The sequence below is a fragment of the Hermetia illucens genome, chromosome 7, assembly GCF_905115235.1.
Source record: "Hermetia illucens chromosome 7, iHerIll2.2.curated.20191125, whole genome shotgun sequence".
Taxonomy (NCBI): domain Eukaryota; kingdom Metazoa; phylum Arthropoda; class Insecta; order Diptera; family Stratiomyidae; genus Hermetia; species Hermetia illucens.
This window is the reverse complement of record NC_051855.1, coordinates 6,946,515-6,965,186: the sequence shown is the minus strand read 5'-3', so window position 1 is coordinate 6,965,186 and position 18,672 is coordinate 6,946,515. Positions and strand designations below refer to the sequence as shown.

General features: G+C 42.6%; 1 protein-coding gene across 2 annotated transcripts in view; it reads right to left on the bottom strand.

The window, feature by feature from the left end:
- Positions 1 to 18,672, bottom strand: part of LOC119660826 (proteoglycan 4) — a 43,747-nt gene that overhangs the window by 17,134 nt on the left and 7,941 nt on the right. For both annotated transcript variants that reach the window (XM_038069684.1, XM_038069685.1), the window contains exon 2: positions 17,663 to 18,218. In XM_038069684.1, coding sequence (XP_037925612.1) covers positions 17,663 to 17,676 — 14 coding nt within the window. In that variant the 5' untranslated portion in view covers positions 17,677 to 18,218. The remainder of the gene's footprint in view (positions 1 to 17,662; positions 18,219 to 18,672) is intronic.

Below are 18,672 nucleotides of genomic sequence, written 5' to 3'. Positions count from 1 at the left end.
CTTGCGCTGGAAAAAACCGAAGTAGTCATCCTGACCTGAAGGAGAATCCCGACCTTGCGTCCCATATCGATCGGCGAGTTGACTATAGAGTCAAAACCAGCGATTAAATATCTTGGTTTAATGCTCGAGCAAATCAAAGAAGCCGCGGACAGGGCTGCAGCAGGAGTCGCGGCCTTGAGTTGGCTAATGGCGAATGTTGGGTGCTCGGCTATCAAGTAGGAGACGTCTCCTCATGGGGGCAACGCAGTCCGTCATTCTCTATGGTGCGGAGGTATGGGCTGATGCCCTTGACAAGGAGGTGCATCGTAAACGCCTCGCTCAAGTGCAGAGGCGGGGAGCTTTCCGAGTGGCGTCTGCTTATCGCACCGTCTCCGAACCGGCTGTGATGGTGATTGCGGGAGTGATCCCCGTTGCCCTGCTTGCCAAGGAGCGCAAAGCTACCTATCGCCGTAAGGGCAAAAACTTAAAAGAAGTGGTTGCCCGTGAAGAACGTCAACGCACCCTTAACGAGTGGCAACTTTTTTGGCAAAATGAGCCAAGGGGCAAGTGAACTGCGCGGCTCATCGACAAATTAGACCCATGGTTGAACAGAAAGCACGGTGGGATTGATTACTTCCTTACCCAACTTCTAAGTGAGCATGGAGGTTTTCAGTCTTACCTGCACAGGGTTGAGAAGGCGCAATCTCCTGATTATGTGTTCTGCAATAGAGTGGCGGATGACGCTGAACACACCTTTTTCTCTTGCGAGAGGTGAGACGGCCTCCCCGCCAGCAGCTTTATGCAGACACAGGGGAGCTCTCTCCAGACAACATTGTGAGAGAGATGCTGAAGAGCGCTGGCAGCTGGAATCGTATTGCGCAGTATGTTCGGGCTCTTCTTACTACGAAGAAGATTGAACTCGACCGGCAGAGGGATCGAACGGTAAGGGGTTCCCTGAACTAACAACAACTCCCTTCCTCCCCTCCCTTCCAGTTGGTGAAAGGAATTCCCTGACTTGAAGGCTCCCAAAGCCGGGAGAGCGGGAGAGCTAGCCCGAAGTAATGTGTCAAACGGTTCCAGGCTAGTTCTCTGATGGCAGGGAGGTGTTTAGTTGGTAGTCCGCCGGGAGGGTTGCGGGAGTCCAACAGTCTGTGCGTAAACGCAGTCACCTACCCTACTCCCAAAAAAACAAAAAAAAAAGAAGGGAAATGAAAGGGCAGAGTCGGTTAGGACAGTTTTTAAAGAAAAGGGATCTATCCAATTCTCATTGCAGAGAGAGGGGGCCAGATCAAGGAGCAATATACGAGGATGCTTCCAACCAGCGACATGCAGAAAGTATAAAGGTTGGGCAGAGTCCAAATCGGAATAGGAAGACAATATGAAGGGCGATTGGTGACAATGAGATCGTATCTGCTTAAGTAGAATTTTTCGTCGAAGGTTTTAGATGGAGTTCAGACAGAGACCAGAGAAGGAAAACGGAATGGGTGCTAATACATTAAGAGAGTGCCAGTGAAGTAAAAGGTTTAGACTAGATTGCAGATGCAGCCAGAATCTACTGAGGACGATACAAAAGAAAGGATCATTCGTACAAAGCAAGCAAGAACCAGTGAGGAGAAAGGAAAGGTCATTAATAATAAATAAACATAATGAAGGTCCCAGAATGAGTGTGGTATACCAAAGGAAAGGGAAAATGTTGTGTCATCATCTCTATTGATTACAATATCATAAGCAAACCAACCGGTTAAGATAACCAAATTATGTACTGAACTTTAATTTCTATCTTTTCTCGGCTACTCTTTCCATTATTCATATCTATCAATCTGACGAATTCGCTAAGCATTTAGGTATATAAAATATATAATTTGCATATGAAAAGATCATGCATAAAGTAGTATGACAAGAAAATGATTGCATCACCATCATATATAATTACTGTTAGCTAGACCATCGTTTGACATTTAAGTGTAACGTTTATATTGTGTGCACATCAAGGTACCCTCACCATGGGGCAATAAGATACGCTATGAATCTCACACTATATAGGAGTTTAGCAATTTTTTTTTTCCAACAATTACATGCTCTTTACTATCCAAAATCTAAAGCCGCATGTATTCAAAACGTACATAAAAGTCGAACAAAAAGGCATAAAGATTTTAATCAAAAAAGAATACCCTCCACCCTTGTATGGATTTACGAAATAAATAAATGTGTTATAGGTCATGAGAGATAGGTTAGACTCATGAATTTTGGATGGAAAATGAAACAAGAAAAAGAAAAAAAGAAACAAGATACTATTTTGAACGTGGTATGAATTCATATTGAATTAAAGATACTTTGCTAAAGTCTGATCTACGAGTTTTTGAAGAATTCAGCCTAACTTATTGGTGAAATGTCGACTGACCAGCTAATAATATTTGACCTCGACATATTCACCGTTTTTATTTAAATATCATACGTTGTCTGACCCACGAGATTTTATTAGATTTTTTTTTCGAGATATGACTTTTTCAACGAATGCTTAATGGGTTGACATTTTTGTGAAATTGTAGTAGAAAACGAAAGACTTAGGACAGTAACTCGAATAGTTTTAGACATTATTGGTTGTTTAGCGATCATTGTTTTGCATGTAATAACTTAGCTGGGGTAAAGGATACAGACTTTTTGGAAGATATACTTGAAAATGAAAGAGTTAAGACAGTAACCTCGTTTTTGAATACGAATCAATCGTAAAAAGGGACGACTTTTTTTGGAAATGCGCTTGGAGATAAATGAATCAGGAGAGTTGCTTGAGGTATTTTTACTGAGATCAGTTTTTTAGGCCCTTTTGAATGTTGATCGGATTAAAATAAAAGATATAAACTCGAGATACGCTTACTGAGAGCAGTTTCATCTGATCTGCACATATTTTTCAATGTGAATGTCTATTTTTGGTCATTTAAGGGTGAATTGTGAATCAAACTGAGTTTATTGCAGAAAAGAAGATATGATCAACAGTAATGGTAGGAAAAACTCGTTTGAGGATTATGCATTGGACAGGCAATGTCCAATGACGCGAAGAACTATTCCCATATCGTCTTAATCCAAATTGTTTCCATCCACTTTCATTAATCGCAACGCACAACCACACGTCATCATTTACCATTTACTTAATTTTATACCTTGAATTGTTTTACAAGAACCAGCTTAACCACTTAACTAACAAATGACTCACTTTTCTAACTAATTCTGAATTAGATCACGATTTTTTTCTTCCACGAATTTATTTCAATTCATACTGGGACCTCTTTGATTTTAATCAATTCTTCAGGGGTGACACTTGGGTCCAATCAATAAAACAAAGGAAAGGAAAGAAACAAATTACCATGCCTTCCTCCTCGCAAGTTTGCTATCTTGGATTAATAAAAAGGAAGTGAATAATAAATTGATGGTAATTTATCTGTTATGCAATCATGGATGACAAAGCTTAGATGCGTTGGAATTTTATTCAACGAAATAGAGGACGAAAGAATGTTAATTTTGGGCAGGCAGTGATTTTCTTCTTTTTTTTTGGCGATTTTTTTTTCAATATCAACCAATCCTAAGAGAGAATGCACAATTTCACTTGATTTTCGTACTGTAATTTTCATGCTAGGAGTAGATAACTCCAATGAAATTTAAATTTGAAAATTGAAAAAAAAAGTAAGAAGAAACCGAGAAGGTGGTTTGAATTTTAAGTAAAATTTAACTTTTAAATTGCCACTGAGCTGCTATTTGACTATTGTGTGACTACCACAGTTAAATAACCACAGAAAAAAACACTTTCTCTTCTTTTCTTCTCTGCAATTAATCTTACATTCCGCCTGGTAAATATTTGGAATGCTTTTTGGATAAAAAAAAAAACGATACCCAATGGCGAATGCAATCCAAACACAATCTCTCAATTTTCTTTTCATGTTTATTTTCACATGAGGATGATGATTTAAGCTGATTTAACATTTTCAACCAGCTCATGTCTGCAGGCAGTTGTTACAGGTGTGTAAATAATGAACAGCAGATAAATTTTACAATGTGAATTGTAGTGCGGTTGAAGTTGATAAAGGTATCATTTAATTATCATGCGTTTCTGCACGCCGTATGGGATTTCTCCCCAAAAATTCAATATTCCAAACAGCCCTGATGAGTGCTTCCAAATTTTTGTCCCTTATAATAAGCTAACGACTGCTTAACATGAGCCCCTGCCATGCAGACATAACCACACTATCCTCCTCGAATACTGAATGAATTTCTGATCGCAGCTAGTTGCCATAGTATTGATCTTCACAGGCTCAGCATTCATAATAAAGCAGGCACCTCTACGGAAAGAGCGGTCCATCTGGCTCAATGCATTGCCAAAGCATGTGACGCGTCCATGCCTAGAAGGTATTCATTCCCCAATAGAAGACCAAAACTACTGGTGGAATGATGAACTGACCGGCCTTCGATCAGCCTGCCACCGAGCCAGAAGAGTGGCTCAGAAGGCGGTAGGTAGAATCGAACAAGGACAAAAAGAGCTCGCCTATAAGGCAGCCCGCAAAAACCTCAAGCTCGCCATCCAGCGAAGCAACAGGGAGTGCTCTAAGGAGCTCTGCTCAGAAGCGAACATAAACCCGTGGGGGAATGCCTACAGAATCGTAATGGGACGATTCAGAGGCCGTTCCTCTCCGCAGATCACGTGCCCCACCTTCTTGCTAAAAATCATCCGGGGGTTATTCCCCCAGCAAGAGGAGAGCACCGACATATTCCAACCACCTATGAATGCAGCGGCAATTCCGCCAGTCACCAGAGACGAGCTGTTGGAAATCTACGGTAGAATAGGAGACAATAAAGCGCCGGGCCTGGACGGAGTACCGAATAAGACCCTTAAGCTTGCCGTGAAATCCAGACCGGACATGTTCGCTGAGTTGTCCTCCTGTGAGGAGTGGCCAGATCTCCCATCAAGCGCGACCCCAGGTGGCGGATAGGGGCATACCTATTGATGTGTAAATATGTGTTCATGCACTTTTCTTTTCTGACTGTGCATGGGCTAGTGTTTGCTCATCTCTGGTGCGGGGACCAAAATGGCTATGGGAAGGACACCCAGAAAATAAAACCAACATGGACGAATTGAGAAGGAGTAAAGTTACGGTGCAGGGGCTCGGAACCCCAGTACCGGCGGCTTTTGGGAGTGAGCAAGCGGGCTCCCGGCCGTCGATATCCCTCGACCGCAGTGCCTCGGTGGTGGACAACTTGGCCACCGTTGCATCTAATACTACAAGTGTTTTAGATTTGGAGAAGGAGGTGTTCAAACGAAGCACGACTCTGCCAAGAACACCAATTGCAAAGGCAAAGAATGATGGACTAAAAGGAGATAGCTGGCCAAAAAAGGCGATTTCGACACCCATCGGATCTGATCAAGAGGTACTCCAGCAGCAGCAAATAGATCCATTCAGGAGAAGCTCATCAATTTTACGATCTCCTCCAATATCAAAGCTGGCAAAAGAGGAAGCTCATGGGAGCTCAGCAATTGAAAAATGTGAAGGAGCCAGTAAAAGGAGTAGTCTGGCCAGGACTCACCGAGAACAGAGCCCTGACCCAGAAGAACTACCTTTTATGCAGCTTGGGACTAAAATAGTTGAGCTGTCCCAATTCATCAAGGACAAGCACAACGTGCACCAAGCCATCAAGAACATGGTGAGAGCCATCAGGGTGCTTTACAGTAGGTCCCAGGAAGAAGTAACAAAGCCTAAAAAAAAGCCGGACATTCCAGCCTCAACAGTGTCACAGGCGACCCAAGTGACACCAAAGCAGAAGGTCACCGATCTTCGATCAAGTAAGCGAGTGCGAGACAAAGAGGGCGAAGTTTTGGTGAATCAACAGGCACCAAAAAGGAAGAAAGGAGTCTCGACTAGTCCAACAAACGGAACTAAAAGTTCAGAAGGGCCCAAAGTACCCAAAGTAGGAACGTCGGCTAGCGAAGCGAAACCGAGAGAAAATAAGAGCGGTGGTTGGACTAAGGTCGTGAACAAGAAAAGAGACAAGAAACCAAAGATGCGAATTCGCCCGGAGGCAATTGTAATCCCCAGCAAAGGACATCTAACGTATGCGGAGATACTAAAGAAGGTGAAATCTGACCCCGACCTAAAAGACCTAGGCGGAAATGTCAGCAAAATCCGGAGGACCCAGAAAGGGGATCTCATGTTTGAACTGAAAAAATCCAGCGTGGGGAAAACTGACGGCTTTCGTAACCAAGTTTTAAACTCACTTGGGGAAAATGTCGCGGTTCGTTCCCAAAAACATGAGATCTATATCCAGTGCAAGGAACTCGATGAGGTAACATCCAGAGAAGAGATCTGCACTGCCTTGAAGGAACAATTCAAGTTGGAGGAATTTGGGGAAGCATCTATCGTGAGCCTAAGAAAAGCTTATGGCGGTACTCAAACGGCCACACTGCGACTGCCAGTAGAGTCAGCACAGAAGTTGTTGGCCGTGGGGAAGGTTCGGATTGGATGGGTTGTTTGCCGACTAAGGGAACAGATCTCTTTAAAAAGGTGCTTCAAATGCCTAATGTTTGGACACTTCGCGAAGGCATGCACTACCGGCATCGATCGGTCCGATCGATGTCGACGGTGTGGGGAAAAAGGACATATTGCCAAGGAGTGCAATAGAGACCCCAAATGCATTCTGTGCGAAGAAAAGGAGGGAAGGGATAACCGGCATATTGCCGGAAGTGGTAAATGCCCAGAATTTAGGAAGGCGTTAACTGCAGTGAAAAAATGAGGTTAATACAAATAAACCTTAATCATTGCAGGGTCGCACAAGATTTGCTTGCGCAGACCACTTACGAATCCGCGATGGAGGTTGCTATCATTAGTGAACCGTACAGAAATCTTGACGGTGGTGTATGGGTCACAGATGCGAGTGGTGGAACGGCGATATGGGCGTGCGGTCGTCAAGCCATACAATATAGTATGCGTCAGGCGGCTAGTGGCTTTGTGTGGGCGAAAATAAGCGGTATATTCGTATACAGCTGCTACGCTCCACCGAGCCTCACACTTCCTGAGTTTGAAGAATTGTTAGATGATCTTGTTCATGACGCAAGGGGACGAGGTCCAAAGGTGATAGCCGGTGACTTTAATGCGTGGGCTATCGAGTGGGGCAGCAAAGAGACTAACGCAAGGGGGCGGTGCTTATTAGAAGCATTTGCCCAGTTAGATGTAGTTCTGGCCAACGAAGGCAATGTAAACACTTATCGAAAAGGGAGAACTGGTTCAATTGTAGATCTGACTTTTGTCAGCCCTGCGCTGGCACGTGGCATGTCCTGGCAAGTTAGCGAGGACTTCACGTACAGCGACCACCAGGCGATCACCTTTGAACTAAGGACCGAGCCACAAGGCAGGAGACCCGCACCCCGGAAGCCGAAATCCAGAGGAACACCAGGATGGTCTGCAAAAGCGATGGATGAGCCAACATTCATGGAAGTGTGGCTAGACCTGCCTAGCAAAGCCGGCACGTCCACGGATAGAGCTCTCCATGTTACACAAAGCGTCTCCAAGGCATGTGACGCGTCGATGCCTAGGAGATGCTCATTCTACACTAGAAGACCCAATTATTGGTGGAATAGTGAACTTGCCAGTCTTCGATCGATTTGCCACAGAGCCAGACGAACGGCTCAGAGGGCAATAGGTAGGATCGATCAAAGGCAAAAGGAGTATGCCTATAGGGAAGCCCGCAAGAACCTCAAGCTCGCCATCCAGCGGAGTAAGAGGGAATGTTTCAAGGAGCTCTGTTTAGAAGCGGACATAAATCCGTGGGGTAGCGCCTATAAAATCGTGACAGGGCGATTCAGAGCGTATGTTTGCGACAAATCATCCACTGCACGTATGGCCCTGGCAAGGATGATGCCGAACATTGGAGGGCCACGGCATACCTCTAGGTTGCTTATAGCCAGGGTGGTGACCTTGATCATGCTCTATGCAACCCCAGTTTGGAGGGAGGCGTTGTGGATGTCAGCGAACGCAACCAAACTGAGTTCAGTCTACAGGAGGACAGCCCTGAGGGTATGCTCTGCCTTCAGGACTGTGTCAGATGATGCAGCATTCGTCATCTCTGGAATGATGCCGATTGACATCTTGGCAGATGAGATGGCGAACATATACAATGCAAAGCCAACCTCTTCCTCATCGCGGCATCGATGGCAAGAGCGGTGGGAACGCTCGGGAAAGGGCCGGTGGACGCATAGGCTCATTCCTGCCATCAAGGAGTAGTTGGGGAGACGACACGGTTAGATTAATTATAATCTCACCCAATTTCTCACGGGGCATGGAGGATATCTCCAACACCTTCACAGGTTTAAATTGGAGACCTCACCCGATTGTCCAAATTGCAATTGAGTCCCAGAGGACCCAGAGCATGTATTCTTCCACTGTCCGAGATTTGTGGAAGAAAGGAGGAATCTAGAGGAGACTCTAGGGGAGGTGCTGGTACCAGAAAATCTGGCACCGAAAATGCTAGCACATCAAGAGAATTGGGATGCGGTAAACTCCATGATCGCATCTATCCAAAATAAACTGCGAAAAGCAGAGGAGAGGAGAAAAACGCGGTCACGTGCGCTGCGTACAGAAGAAAGGTGACAAAGCTAGAGTGAGCTGACTCCGCCCCGTGATGTAATACCTTATGGTGGTTCCGCGGGGCAGGGAGAGAGTCGGGGGTGGTTTTAGCGGGTAAAAATCCCACACGCTGGTGTGTCCAGACCAGTGTCTTTTTGAAGATTTCCACCTCCTCAACAAAAAAAAAAAAGGCTCGGCATTCATAGCATCAAACCCAAAGTCTATCTAACAACACATTTCCCGCAATGGCCGACCTGTTAGGGACGACTTGACGCACGCAGCAAAAGATTTCAGCAAATTTTTATAGTGAAAACCTTTAAAGACGGGTTTTCAAAGAAAAGCTAGCCTTTCTAGGGATAAGCATGGAAGGAAATTCGAGAAGTCTCTCACATTATAAATGACAACTAAAGAATCCACTGTAAAATACAGATAATCCATTCCTGCAACATCATCGATGTGCGCTGGTCTGACACTATCTCAAACGAAGAACTTGGTCGGGGACAGGCCTGCCGCTGTGATCGGAAGGCAAAAGTGGTAGTGGATAGGTCACACGCATTGCGGTCTACGCCATATAATGGAATCCACTCTCTCCCGAGACTGCGACGACTGAGTCGCCCCAAGGGCACTTCGCGCAAAGGAAGAGGAGTGCGATCTTCTCGGGAAGTCGTGGGGAGAGCTGAAGGGAATTTCAGACAACCATGAGCGACGGCGCTTAGGTGTGGTTGACGTCCTATGCCCCAACAAAGGGTGATTGGCAACCATGTATATCCCTCCAATTGATTGATTGATTCTCTCTCCTAAAGTACCATAGTAGAGTTATATATAATAGCCCGAAACCAAACAAAGTATTGGGCACTGGCAGCATTCCTCTGGAACTCCTGAAAGATGAAGCGCATCTTTATACTGATCCAATTAATATAGAACGAGTGGAACTTCTCAGATGACTGCTATGCTAAAACTGCAGAAGCATCTCGCTTATATGTATTTTTTCACAAAGTATTCAGGCTTCCAGGAGACTTAGTGGTTTGAGCGCTAGGCTATCGTAGCATAAGGTCGCGGTTCAAATCTCACTGGTGGCTGAGGCATTTGTATTGTGACTGGATGTCGGATACGACTTGAAATAGCTGTAAATGAATGCCTGAGTCAAATCAGGATAATAATCACGAGCGAGCTCCATCATAACCTCATTGTCTCCTACAATGTACTGTCGTTCTACGGTTACGGTCTTGAATGAAGTGGTCTAATTCGATTATTAAATATTTCGAAGAAACTTAGGCTTTTCCGTTGAAAATTTCTTTTGGGGAATATTAAGGAGGCTTGGAAGTTGAGAAAGCGGACTCAAAACAACGGCTAAGGAAGTCATGGACAAATGAGAAAGAAGGGCCGACGAATGGCCCGTTTAAATTGCCTCGACTTTAACATATGAAGTCAGCTTGATTGTGATGACAGTTCATGTCACTCTGAATTTGGTGATGCTTTTGGTTTTCTTCAATTAATTACCTCGAAAACTGCTGAAAATGAAAAGTGCGTTCAATTTACGAAAGGCTCGAACTGTCAATAAGTTGTCAGCACTGGCCATCACGGCCCGATAACACGTCGGATCCCTCGGTGCTTTCACCTTGGGTGGTTTCTTCTTCCACATGTGAGCTTTTGATCAGGATTTCAGTTTCACCAGTTGTACCAGTTTTCCCTTTCCTTCCAATAGACCGGCTGTCAGTGCACTGCTTCAACCAGACATCTATGTATGTAGGGCGACTAGAGTAATGGCTACACGTCAAAAAAAGGCAAGGTTCCGCGCAGATATAAAGCATGGCTCTCTGTGTTTTGCGGTGGCGGCGAATGGTGCAAGGATTTGTATGCGGTCAGGGAAGTTGGAGGCAGATATTGAGGTGATCCAGGTTCAAATTTCACGTAGGCAGAATAGTCTTGCACACGTTCGACCGCGACGGGAGTTGCGCGAGCAAAATTCCGAGCAAAAGGGCTGACGTTAGTGTCGTGTATGTGATGTGTAGTGCATTAGTGTTCAACCACGTGGTTGCAACCACATGACTGCGAGTTGCTGCGAGCACATGGCAGCATCTGTCATAACAACAGGCATTGCAAAGCTGTTTATGGCTAGATAGATTCACACTGAGCGAATGGTGCTTCGAAATGTCTCTATGGAAAACTTGGTAGAAGCAAACCCGCACAATATTCTCGAGAATAGATCCATGTTTGCTGCCCTAGAAAATGAGGAGGAAATAAGTAGATGCATCCAAAATCAATCTTTGGGATGTATCCGTTTCTGCTGGGATAAGATGAAGAAATATTCACAAGGAAAACTTCTAGGCGACATCGACACACCAATCCCACCTACCTCGTTCCTACCCGAAAGGTGCACAATGAGATTCCATCCCTTTTGCCGCTAAAGTTGCCTCTCCTGTGTATAGTCTCCTTGAGGAGTAGTTCCATGATTGGTTGGGTAGTTTTTGGGAATGGGTCCCTGGAAGAAATGCTCCCGCTCTAGAAGCCTTTCCAATGAGTGATAAGACTAAGACGGAGTTCGAAACCTTTCACGGCTGTATTTGGTGGGCAAAAATGTATGCCACTCTTTTGCTTGTATGGGGACCCTGTTAAACTCAGGACCTCCTCGCCCAATGTATCCTCGATAGTAAAGCGGATGTCGCCATTATTTGCAGGCAGTGGGACTTGGCTCACGGATAAGAGCATAGTTTTAAGTCCAAATTGGAGAATGCTGGTCTATAATTTTCAAAGAATTAATCGGAAGTTGTGGTTATTACTAAACGGAGTTGGTGTACATTTATAGCCAACTACTGCTTCACTACTACTTTGTAATGACCACCAGCTAAATTCCAAACTAGGTCTGTAGTCATACCGCAACCAAGGCATATAGCACCAAAGAACTGATTGTGAATGTGCTAAATATACCTAGATGGTCCAAGGCCGAACTGCCACCATGTATACCGCATTCCGACTATGTTGCGCTTACTGAACACTCGATATTCTTGCGAAACGTATTTATAGTTGAGCGCATCCCATCGGATAGTTTTTTGCTGACCAGCGGTATTGCCGTAATGTCCACTCTGCCGGAAAGTTTGTGGCGCCAAACTGGGTGAAACTTTTGGCACCATTTATGATGGCGATAATAAATAATGTAATTAGATACAGATACTTAGGAAGACGGAGATTCGAATGACTCAACAAAGAGGACCCCCCCCCCCCCCCCATCCAAGGCGAGAACTTAATTGTCCCCCAATCTAGAATAAAGTTCCACCCGTTCTTCTCCCGTCACTGTTGATGTTACGCTTTCCAATATGAAGCCCTTTCTCGAGCAATCACCCCATTCCGCATGCATTTGAAAAATGTCCTTAACTAGGTCTGTCCTCCACATTGACTAGCAGTCTTCATGCTCTCTCCGCTGATAATCATATGTTCATCGATTTATATACCAATATATGCGCTTCCAGATGAGCGGATGGCTTACTGGTTAGAGCGACAGGCGGACATAGTGGAAAGTCGTGATTCAAATCTCAAGGTTGGCTCAGGGATTTGTATTCTGACTAGATGTCGAATACCAGTCGAGTTAGCTGTGAATGATTACCTGAGTCAAATTCAATACTCCAACTGCTTAAGGACGATGGTGACATTGCGCTACTGAATTTGAGGGCTACCAAACACATGGGCAGTCATACAGCAGGATTCCTCACCTTGCAGGATCCTATGAAACCCAGGCTTCAAAGAACTGGTAACAGGAAATATACGAATGCCACTGAATCGACAAAAACCGGTGTAGATAATCCTCACAATTATAAATGAAAGGTGGCAGATATAAGGTTGTCATGAAACCACATCTACGGATCATTGCTTTTGGTTGGAACAGGATATAAAGTGCTTCAGTTCCCCCACGATTTTACGAGAAGCTTGCACCCTTCCTCTATGCAAATTTGGATTTGTGCAAGTACTAAACCTCCATCAATCTTATAGGAAATTCAGAGGCACGAATCTCGGCATAGAAGAAATTATTGGCTGCGTGCAAACAGTACCGGAAATGAACCCCAAACGACAAGAAAGATAAGTACCCAAAAATAGGTCCTACCTGTCATCCAACCAAGAACTAAGACAAACCTCTGACAAATTTCATCAGTTACTATCTAGAGAAATCAAGGATACATCAACTCTGGATGAGACACCTGTCGAACTACTAAAAGTAGGAAATATAGCTAAGATATTGAAGCTCCATACACTTCTGAACAAAATCTGGAACATCGGATTCATCCGTGAAGATGGACATGTTCAAGGAATGTGATAATAAAAGTCTGATGAAATTTGGCAAGGCAGAGAAGATAATCAAATTAAGGCTCATGTAGTAACTACGACGATTTGGAGCCATTTCAATGGTACTTTTTGCAATGGACCATTGTAATGACTCAGGATATCAGCAGCTTTCAAATCAACATCCAGCGTATCACGTCACCGTTGTTTCGGGCGCCCTTTTGATCAGTTACCATCGGTTTCGACGTTTAGACCAATCTTGGACAGATACCCCCATTTCGGATGTGATCAAGATGCGTCATGCCACTAGTCCAACGCAACATCTTTGTGTCCATTAGCGCAAGACGTCGTTCATTGTCTTTTAAAGTCAGCCAACACTCAAAACCATAGAGGGCGACAGGACGGACCACATTGCGGTAAATTTTAGATTTGAGACGTCCGTTGGTACGTCGATCACGAAGAACAACATTTATGGAACGCCACTTCCTCCATTTCTTGCCAATTCTACCTCTCAGAATAAGTCGATTGAAGAATTCACTGAGCCACAGTATTGGGTTCCATCTCTCCATCCATGAGATAAAGAGTTCACAGAAATTGTCCAGCCCATACAAGGGATTCGACCCTCGGGTCACGAATAAAAACAATTCTATTCCCTTCTGACAAGGATGATTTAGCCTCCTTCAAGCTGGAATGAAAAATACCTCTGCAGGAGGCAAAGTTTCTATAATGAGCCAGACAGCAACGGCTAAAGGCTTCTTGCCTTCACCAATAACCATAGCTTAGTTAAGTTGTTGGTGGATTATTGTCCATTATGTTTGCTAGGATGGCTGAATAAATGGTTGCTTAAGGAATGTCGAGGATAGTAAATTACGCGAGGTTTACTGGGAATGCGACCCTCTGAAGCTTCGATGACTTTTCAAAACGCTTGATAATGTCAGCAAATCACACTGTCAAAACTTGTCCAGCACTGTCCGAGCCCTTCCCTGGGAGCTGCGTTGCCGTAGCGGTTCGCAGCTATTAAATGGAAAACACAAGGTGAGTCCCAATTGTATTGAAGGTAAATAAAGATACCAAAGTTTGGCCAGAGCTAACAGTTTTTTAAGGATTTAGGGAGACATGTCACTCTCAATTGTTTTGGTCCGACATCACACAGAATTTAGGACTTTCTGAATTAATGATGAGAAATGAATCTGATTGCATTAGCGCAGGTCTAGACCCTATATTTTTTCCGGGTATATCAGGGGTTGTCATCGTAATTTCGACGAATTTTCCCCTGACTACGTAGGAGGAAGTAGGTTTATTTCCCAGCCTTATAATTTGCAGTCTTGATCCCTCTAGAGGAACCTTAAGATCCTCGGGTTTTAATGTTAGAAACTTCCTAGAAAATATGGGCAGTAAATGCGTCACCTCTTACTAGATACTTAGAGCGACTGTAAAAAACGGAGTATTATTCTGAAATTACCAGCAGAATATCCTAATTCTGATATATATGGGGTAAATATATGTAGGATACCATTTGCTACTAGGTAACCCCACTATGTTTCGAATATGGCCTGCATACTGAGGTTGGACTTGTGACGATTGCGGTTAACTGTTGTGCTTTTCAACAGGATTGCCTCGTTATTTGATTTGGTAGAGGTTTAGGTAGGCAGCAGTTTCAGCAGTTATGTTGGTGGGGGGGGGGGGGGGGGGGGAACCATTCATTTTTTCTCAGCTCTCAAGTTCACCAACAGCCGCTCACAGGATCCAGTTGTCCTTCCTCAGTGGGAGAACAGACTTGCTGATAGAACGTCAGGTGTCCAAAAGATGCTCCTGTCGAAGGGATGCTGTTCGAACTTATCATTGGGTCCGAAAAGGGGCATTAATGACAGAATTTGGCAAGGAGTATTTCAAAGCACTTTTGAAGGATGACTAGGTACTCCTTTCAAAGTCGGGTCTGCTCAAAGGTTTGCAGTGAGGCGACTAGGATTGGAGAAATAGGTTAAGGTACAAAATCACCGTTAAATCTTTGCTGAACAACTCTTACATAGCCGCAATCGGTGATTTCGGCACCGAATCGTCACGGGAGTCGGGAAATGGTTGTTTTGTATTTATATGAAACAATCAAAGGAGCGCAGGACATGAAGTGACGGGACAAAATCTTGAGTAAAGCAAAATCTTTATCCAACAGAACCGCCAACAAGGATATTTATTTATACCAGCTACATTGTGTATATGACGCAATTTGACAGAACGTCGAAACCGGAATATACGGACGTTGAGGTAATGATCGTTACCAACGGTGTAACAACTGGTATCCAGTCTAGGCATGCCTTAGTTAGGAACTTCAGACGTCCCGGTTTCGCCCCTAGGTCCACCAATTCGATATCGCTAAAAGCTGTCTGGCCTCCTGACCTACGCCATCGCTCCATCTCAGGCAGGGTATGCCACGTTTTCTCTTTCTACCATATCGACCGTATAGACATTTAAGGATTAGGTGACCCGCCCACCGCACACGGTGGTGGTATCGCCCGTAGATTTCATCGTTATGTACCATAGACTGTCGAATCGTCCATCGTGATGTAGGGGGCGACAAATTCTTCGGAAGATTCTTCACACACACGCGACCAAGAGTTTCTTGCTGATAACCTAGGTTTCCGAGGACTGCCAAAGTGACCCTTTTTTCGGATCCATCTCAGATAAAATTTATGGCAATGCAATGACTTTAAAAATTGGCTCAGTATCTTTTTCAACACCAGATCAGTTGATTTTTACCGAAATGGAAACAACTAGTTGATTGCGAGGAGGGGGGAATAGGTTGTAAACGACAGCGGTGATATATCTTATTATTTAATTTGTTGTTACAATCAACATTTTAGTTGAAACAATTCTGTGAAATTGTGTTACAACACACAAATGAAATGAACAGAAGAATTTTGTCCTGAAATCAATGAATGAGATTATGGTGGACAATTGTTTTCGAATTATACGTTGATGATTATGTTATAAAACTATTCATGCGCTGATGAAAATGTTTAAATTAACATTGAAAATCTTTGGAAAAGAGTATGAGTGTGTATTCGATTTAGTATTTCGTGCCTGACATTGAACTTATAGTAAATCATATAGTCATGCACCATTTACTCATTTTTTTTCGATGTGCATTGTTTGTTTATTTTTTTTTATATTATATCATTTCGGCTTCATTTCATGATGAATTAAATCTATTTACGAATTTCTCAAGATGGATTTTAACAATATGAAAAGATTGGGTGTAAAATTAGCTGAGCTTTACAATTGACAACAGTATTTAGATGGGAAGTTTCCTTTTTAACTTGCTCTAATTCGGGAACTAATTGTTACTTTCTTCAAAGATTTAAAAACAAAATATCTTGCCATTGATGGAGAAATGGTTTCACGAAAATGGAATAATTAACAATATTTACTTTGCAAGCGCGTAATATTCATATTTAAAAAGTGAACTGTTCCTTTCATCGGTGCTTTGACGACAGCCCTTTTTCTTTCCTGTGATCACAAATTAAGCTCCTTTTTGCGAAATTCTCAATATTAAGGGAGATATAAGCGTTTAAAGTTTTTCCCAAGATTCATCGAAATTTCAGAAATTTTTCCGGCACCCAGACCCCCCAACCTATATACCATTTTCAAGCTCAGATCCCCCACCAGACTTAGTGATCACAAATTAAGCTCCTTTTTGCGAAATTCTCAATATTAAGGGAGATATAAGCGTTTAAAGTTTTTCCCAAGATTCATCGAAATTTCAGAAATTTTTCCGGCACCCAGACCCCCCAACCTATATACCATTTTCAAGCTCAGATCCCCCACCAGACTTAGTGATCACAAATTAAGCTCCTTTTTGCGAAATTCTCAATATTAAGGGAGATATAAGCGTTTAAAGTTTTTCCCAAGATTCATCGAAATTTCAGAAATTTTTCCGGCACCCAGACCCCCCAACCTATATACCATTTTCAAGCTCAGATCCCCCACCAGACTTAGTGATCACAAATTAAGCTCCTTTTTGCGAAATTCTCAATATTAAGGGAGATATAAGCGCTTAAAGTTTTTCCCAAGATTCATCGAAATTTCAGAAATTTTTCCGGCACCCAGATCCCCCAACCTATATACCATTTTGAAGCTCAGTTCCCCAACCAAATGTAGTGATCACAAATTAAGCTCCTTTTTGCGAAGTTCTCAATATTAAGGGAGATATAAGCGTTTAAAGTTTTTCCCAAGATTCATCGAAATTTCAGAAATTTTTCCGGCACCCAGACCCCCCAACTTATATACCATTTTGAAGCTCAGATCCCCTACCAGAGGTAGTGATCACAAATTAAGCTCCTTTTTGCGAAATTCTCAATATTAAGGGAGATATAAGCGTTTAAAGTTTTTCCCAAGATTCATCGAAATTTCAGAAATTTTTCCGGCACTCAGGCCCCCCACCTTATATACCATTTTGAAGCTCAGATCCCCTACGAAACGTAGTGATCACAAATTAAGCTCCTTTTTGCGAAATTCTCAATATTAAGGGAGATATAAGCGTTTAAAGTTTTTCCCAAGGTTCATCGAAATTTCAGAAATTTTTTTTAACGAGGAAAAATTGAAAAGTAAGAGGACGAAATCATGAAAATTTTATCTCATTATATTCATATGTTACTTTCAATTCAGGAAAGAAGAAGAAGAAGAAAACCACAGAAATACTATAAATTATAAAAATACTAAAAGGGAACTGTTCTATAATCTAGAATCTAGCCAAGCGTAAATAATTAAAATCAAATGATACTATCTAACATGAATAAGCAAAAAAGACTTACATGTACCGCAGCATCTTTTGCACTTTCACTTTTCTTTACTTTGAAGAAAACGAGCACTAGAGAAAAGTGTTTTTTTTGTTATATTTTCCAACTGCTAAATTATTGCCCTTCGGTATTTTTTGCCTATTTATTTTTGCTCGCTTTGATGTATCTTGTTTTGGTCTTCTCTTTTCGCAAAAAAAAATCACAAAAATTTGGTTTTTGGTGTTGCTACTTTTGCTGACGCTATGCACTAAGCTGCGTGGTAATATGCATTTATATTATTCCAATCTGCAGAAGCCACAGGTGTGTTCGGTGTGTGTGGTTTAAAGTTTGATTACACGACTCTACTTCGTAGGTGTTTGTACTTTATAGTCAAAAAAACTAATATGTTGATTATCACTTTTTCTTTCTTCTTGTACTGCAGCAGGTATTACTAACAGACGCCTGCTGCACGATTACTGGTAACCACACAGTCTTTTGATGTTAGTCGGTCGTTTAGTTAAATTTAGTTGGTTTTTTTTTCTTCTTCGCCTTTTGCTACCACCACATCGCAAAACGTGTTTCTTTTCTTTCTCTGTGGGAAAAATATAGAAGGAGGGAAATGTATATTTTTCTTAAGTAAAAATAATAAAAGAAAATATAATTATAGTAACTATTTTGCATTTATTTATTGATGTTTTAATCTTTCTGGTTTTATCTGTACTTTTAAGTTTTTGGTTTTCATTCAATCCAAGCCGTCACAAAATGGCATTTTATTTACCGGCGTTAAATCAATTATAACTCCGGCTTCGTTGGACTCGTGATCGTCATCAAAATGGAATTTGCTTATAAAGCATGCATACCTTCATCGGCGGTGGTGTTATGACCTTTACAAACACGAAAAGATCTCTTGCCGCTGATGATATTTGCAGCATGTTTCGCTGTTTCATAATTGTGTAATAAATAACTTTCACATCATCCTCATCACCATTTCGAATGAATCCAAAATACAAGATACGAAAATAATAAAAAAAAAAAAACAGTTCGCA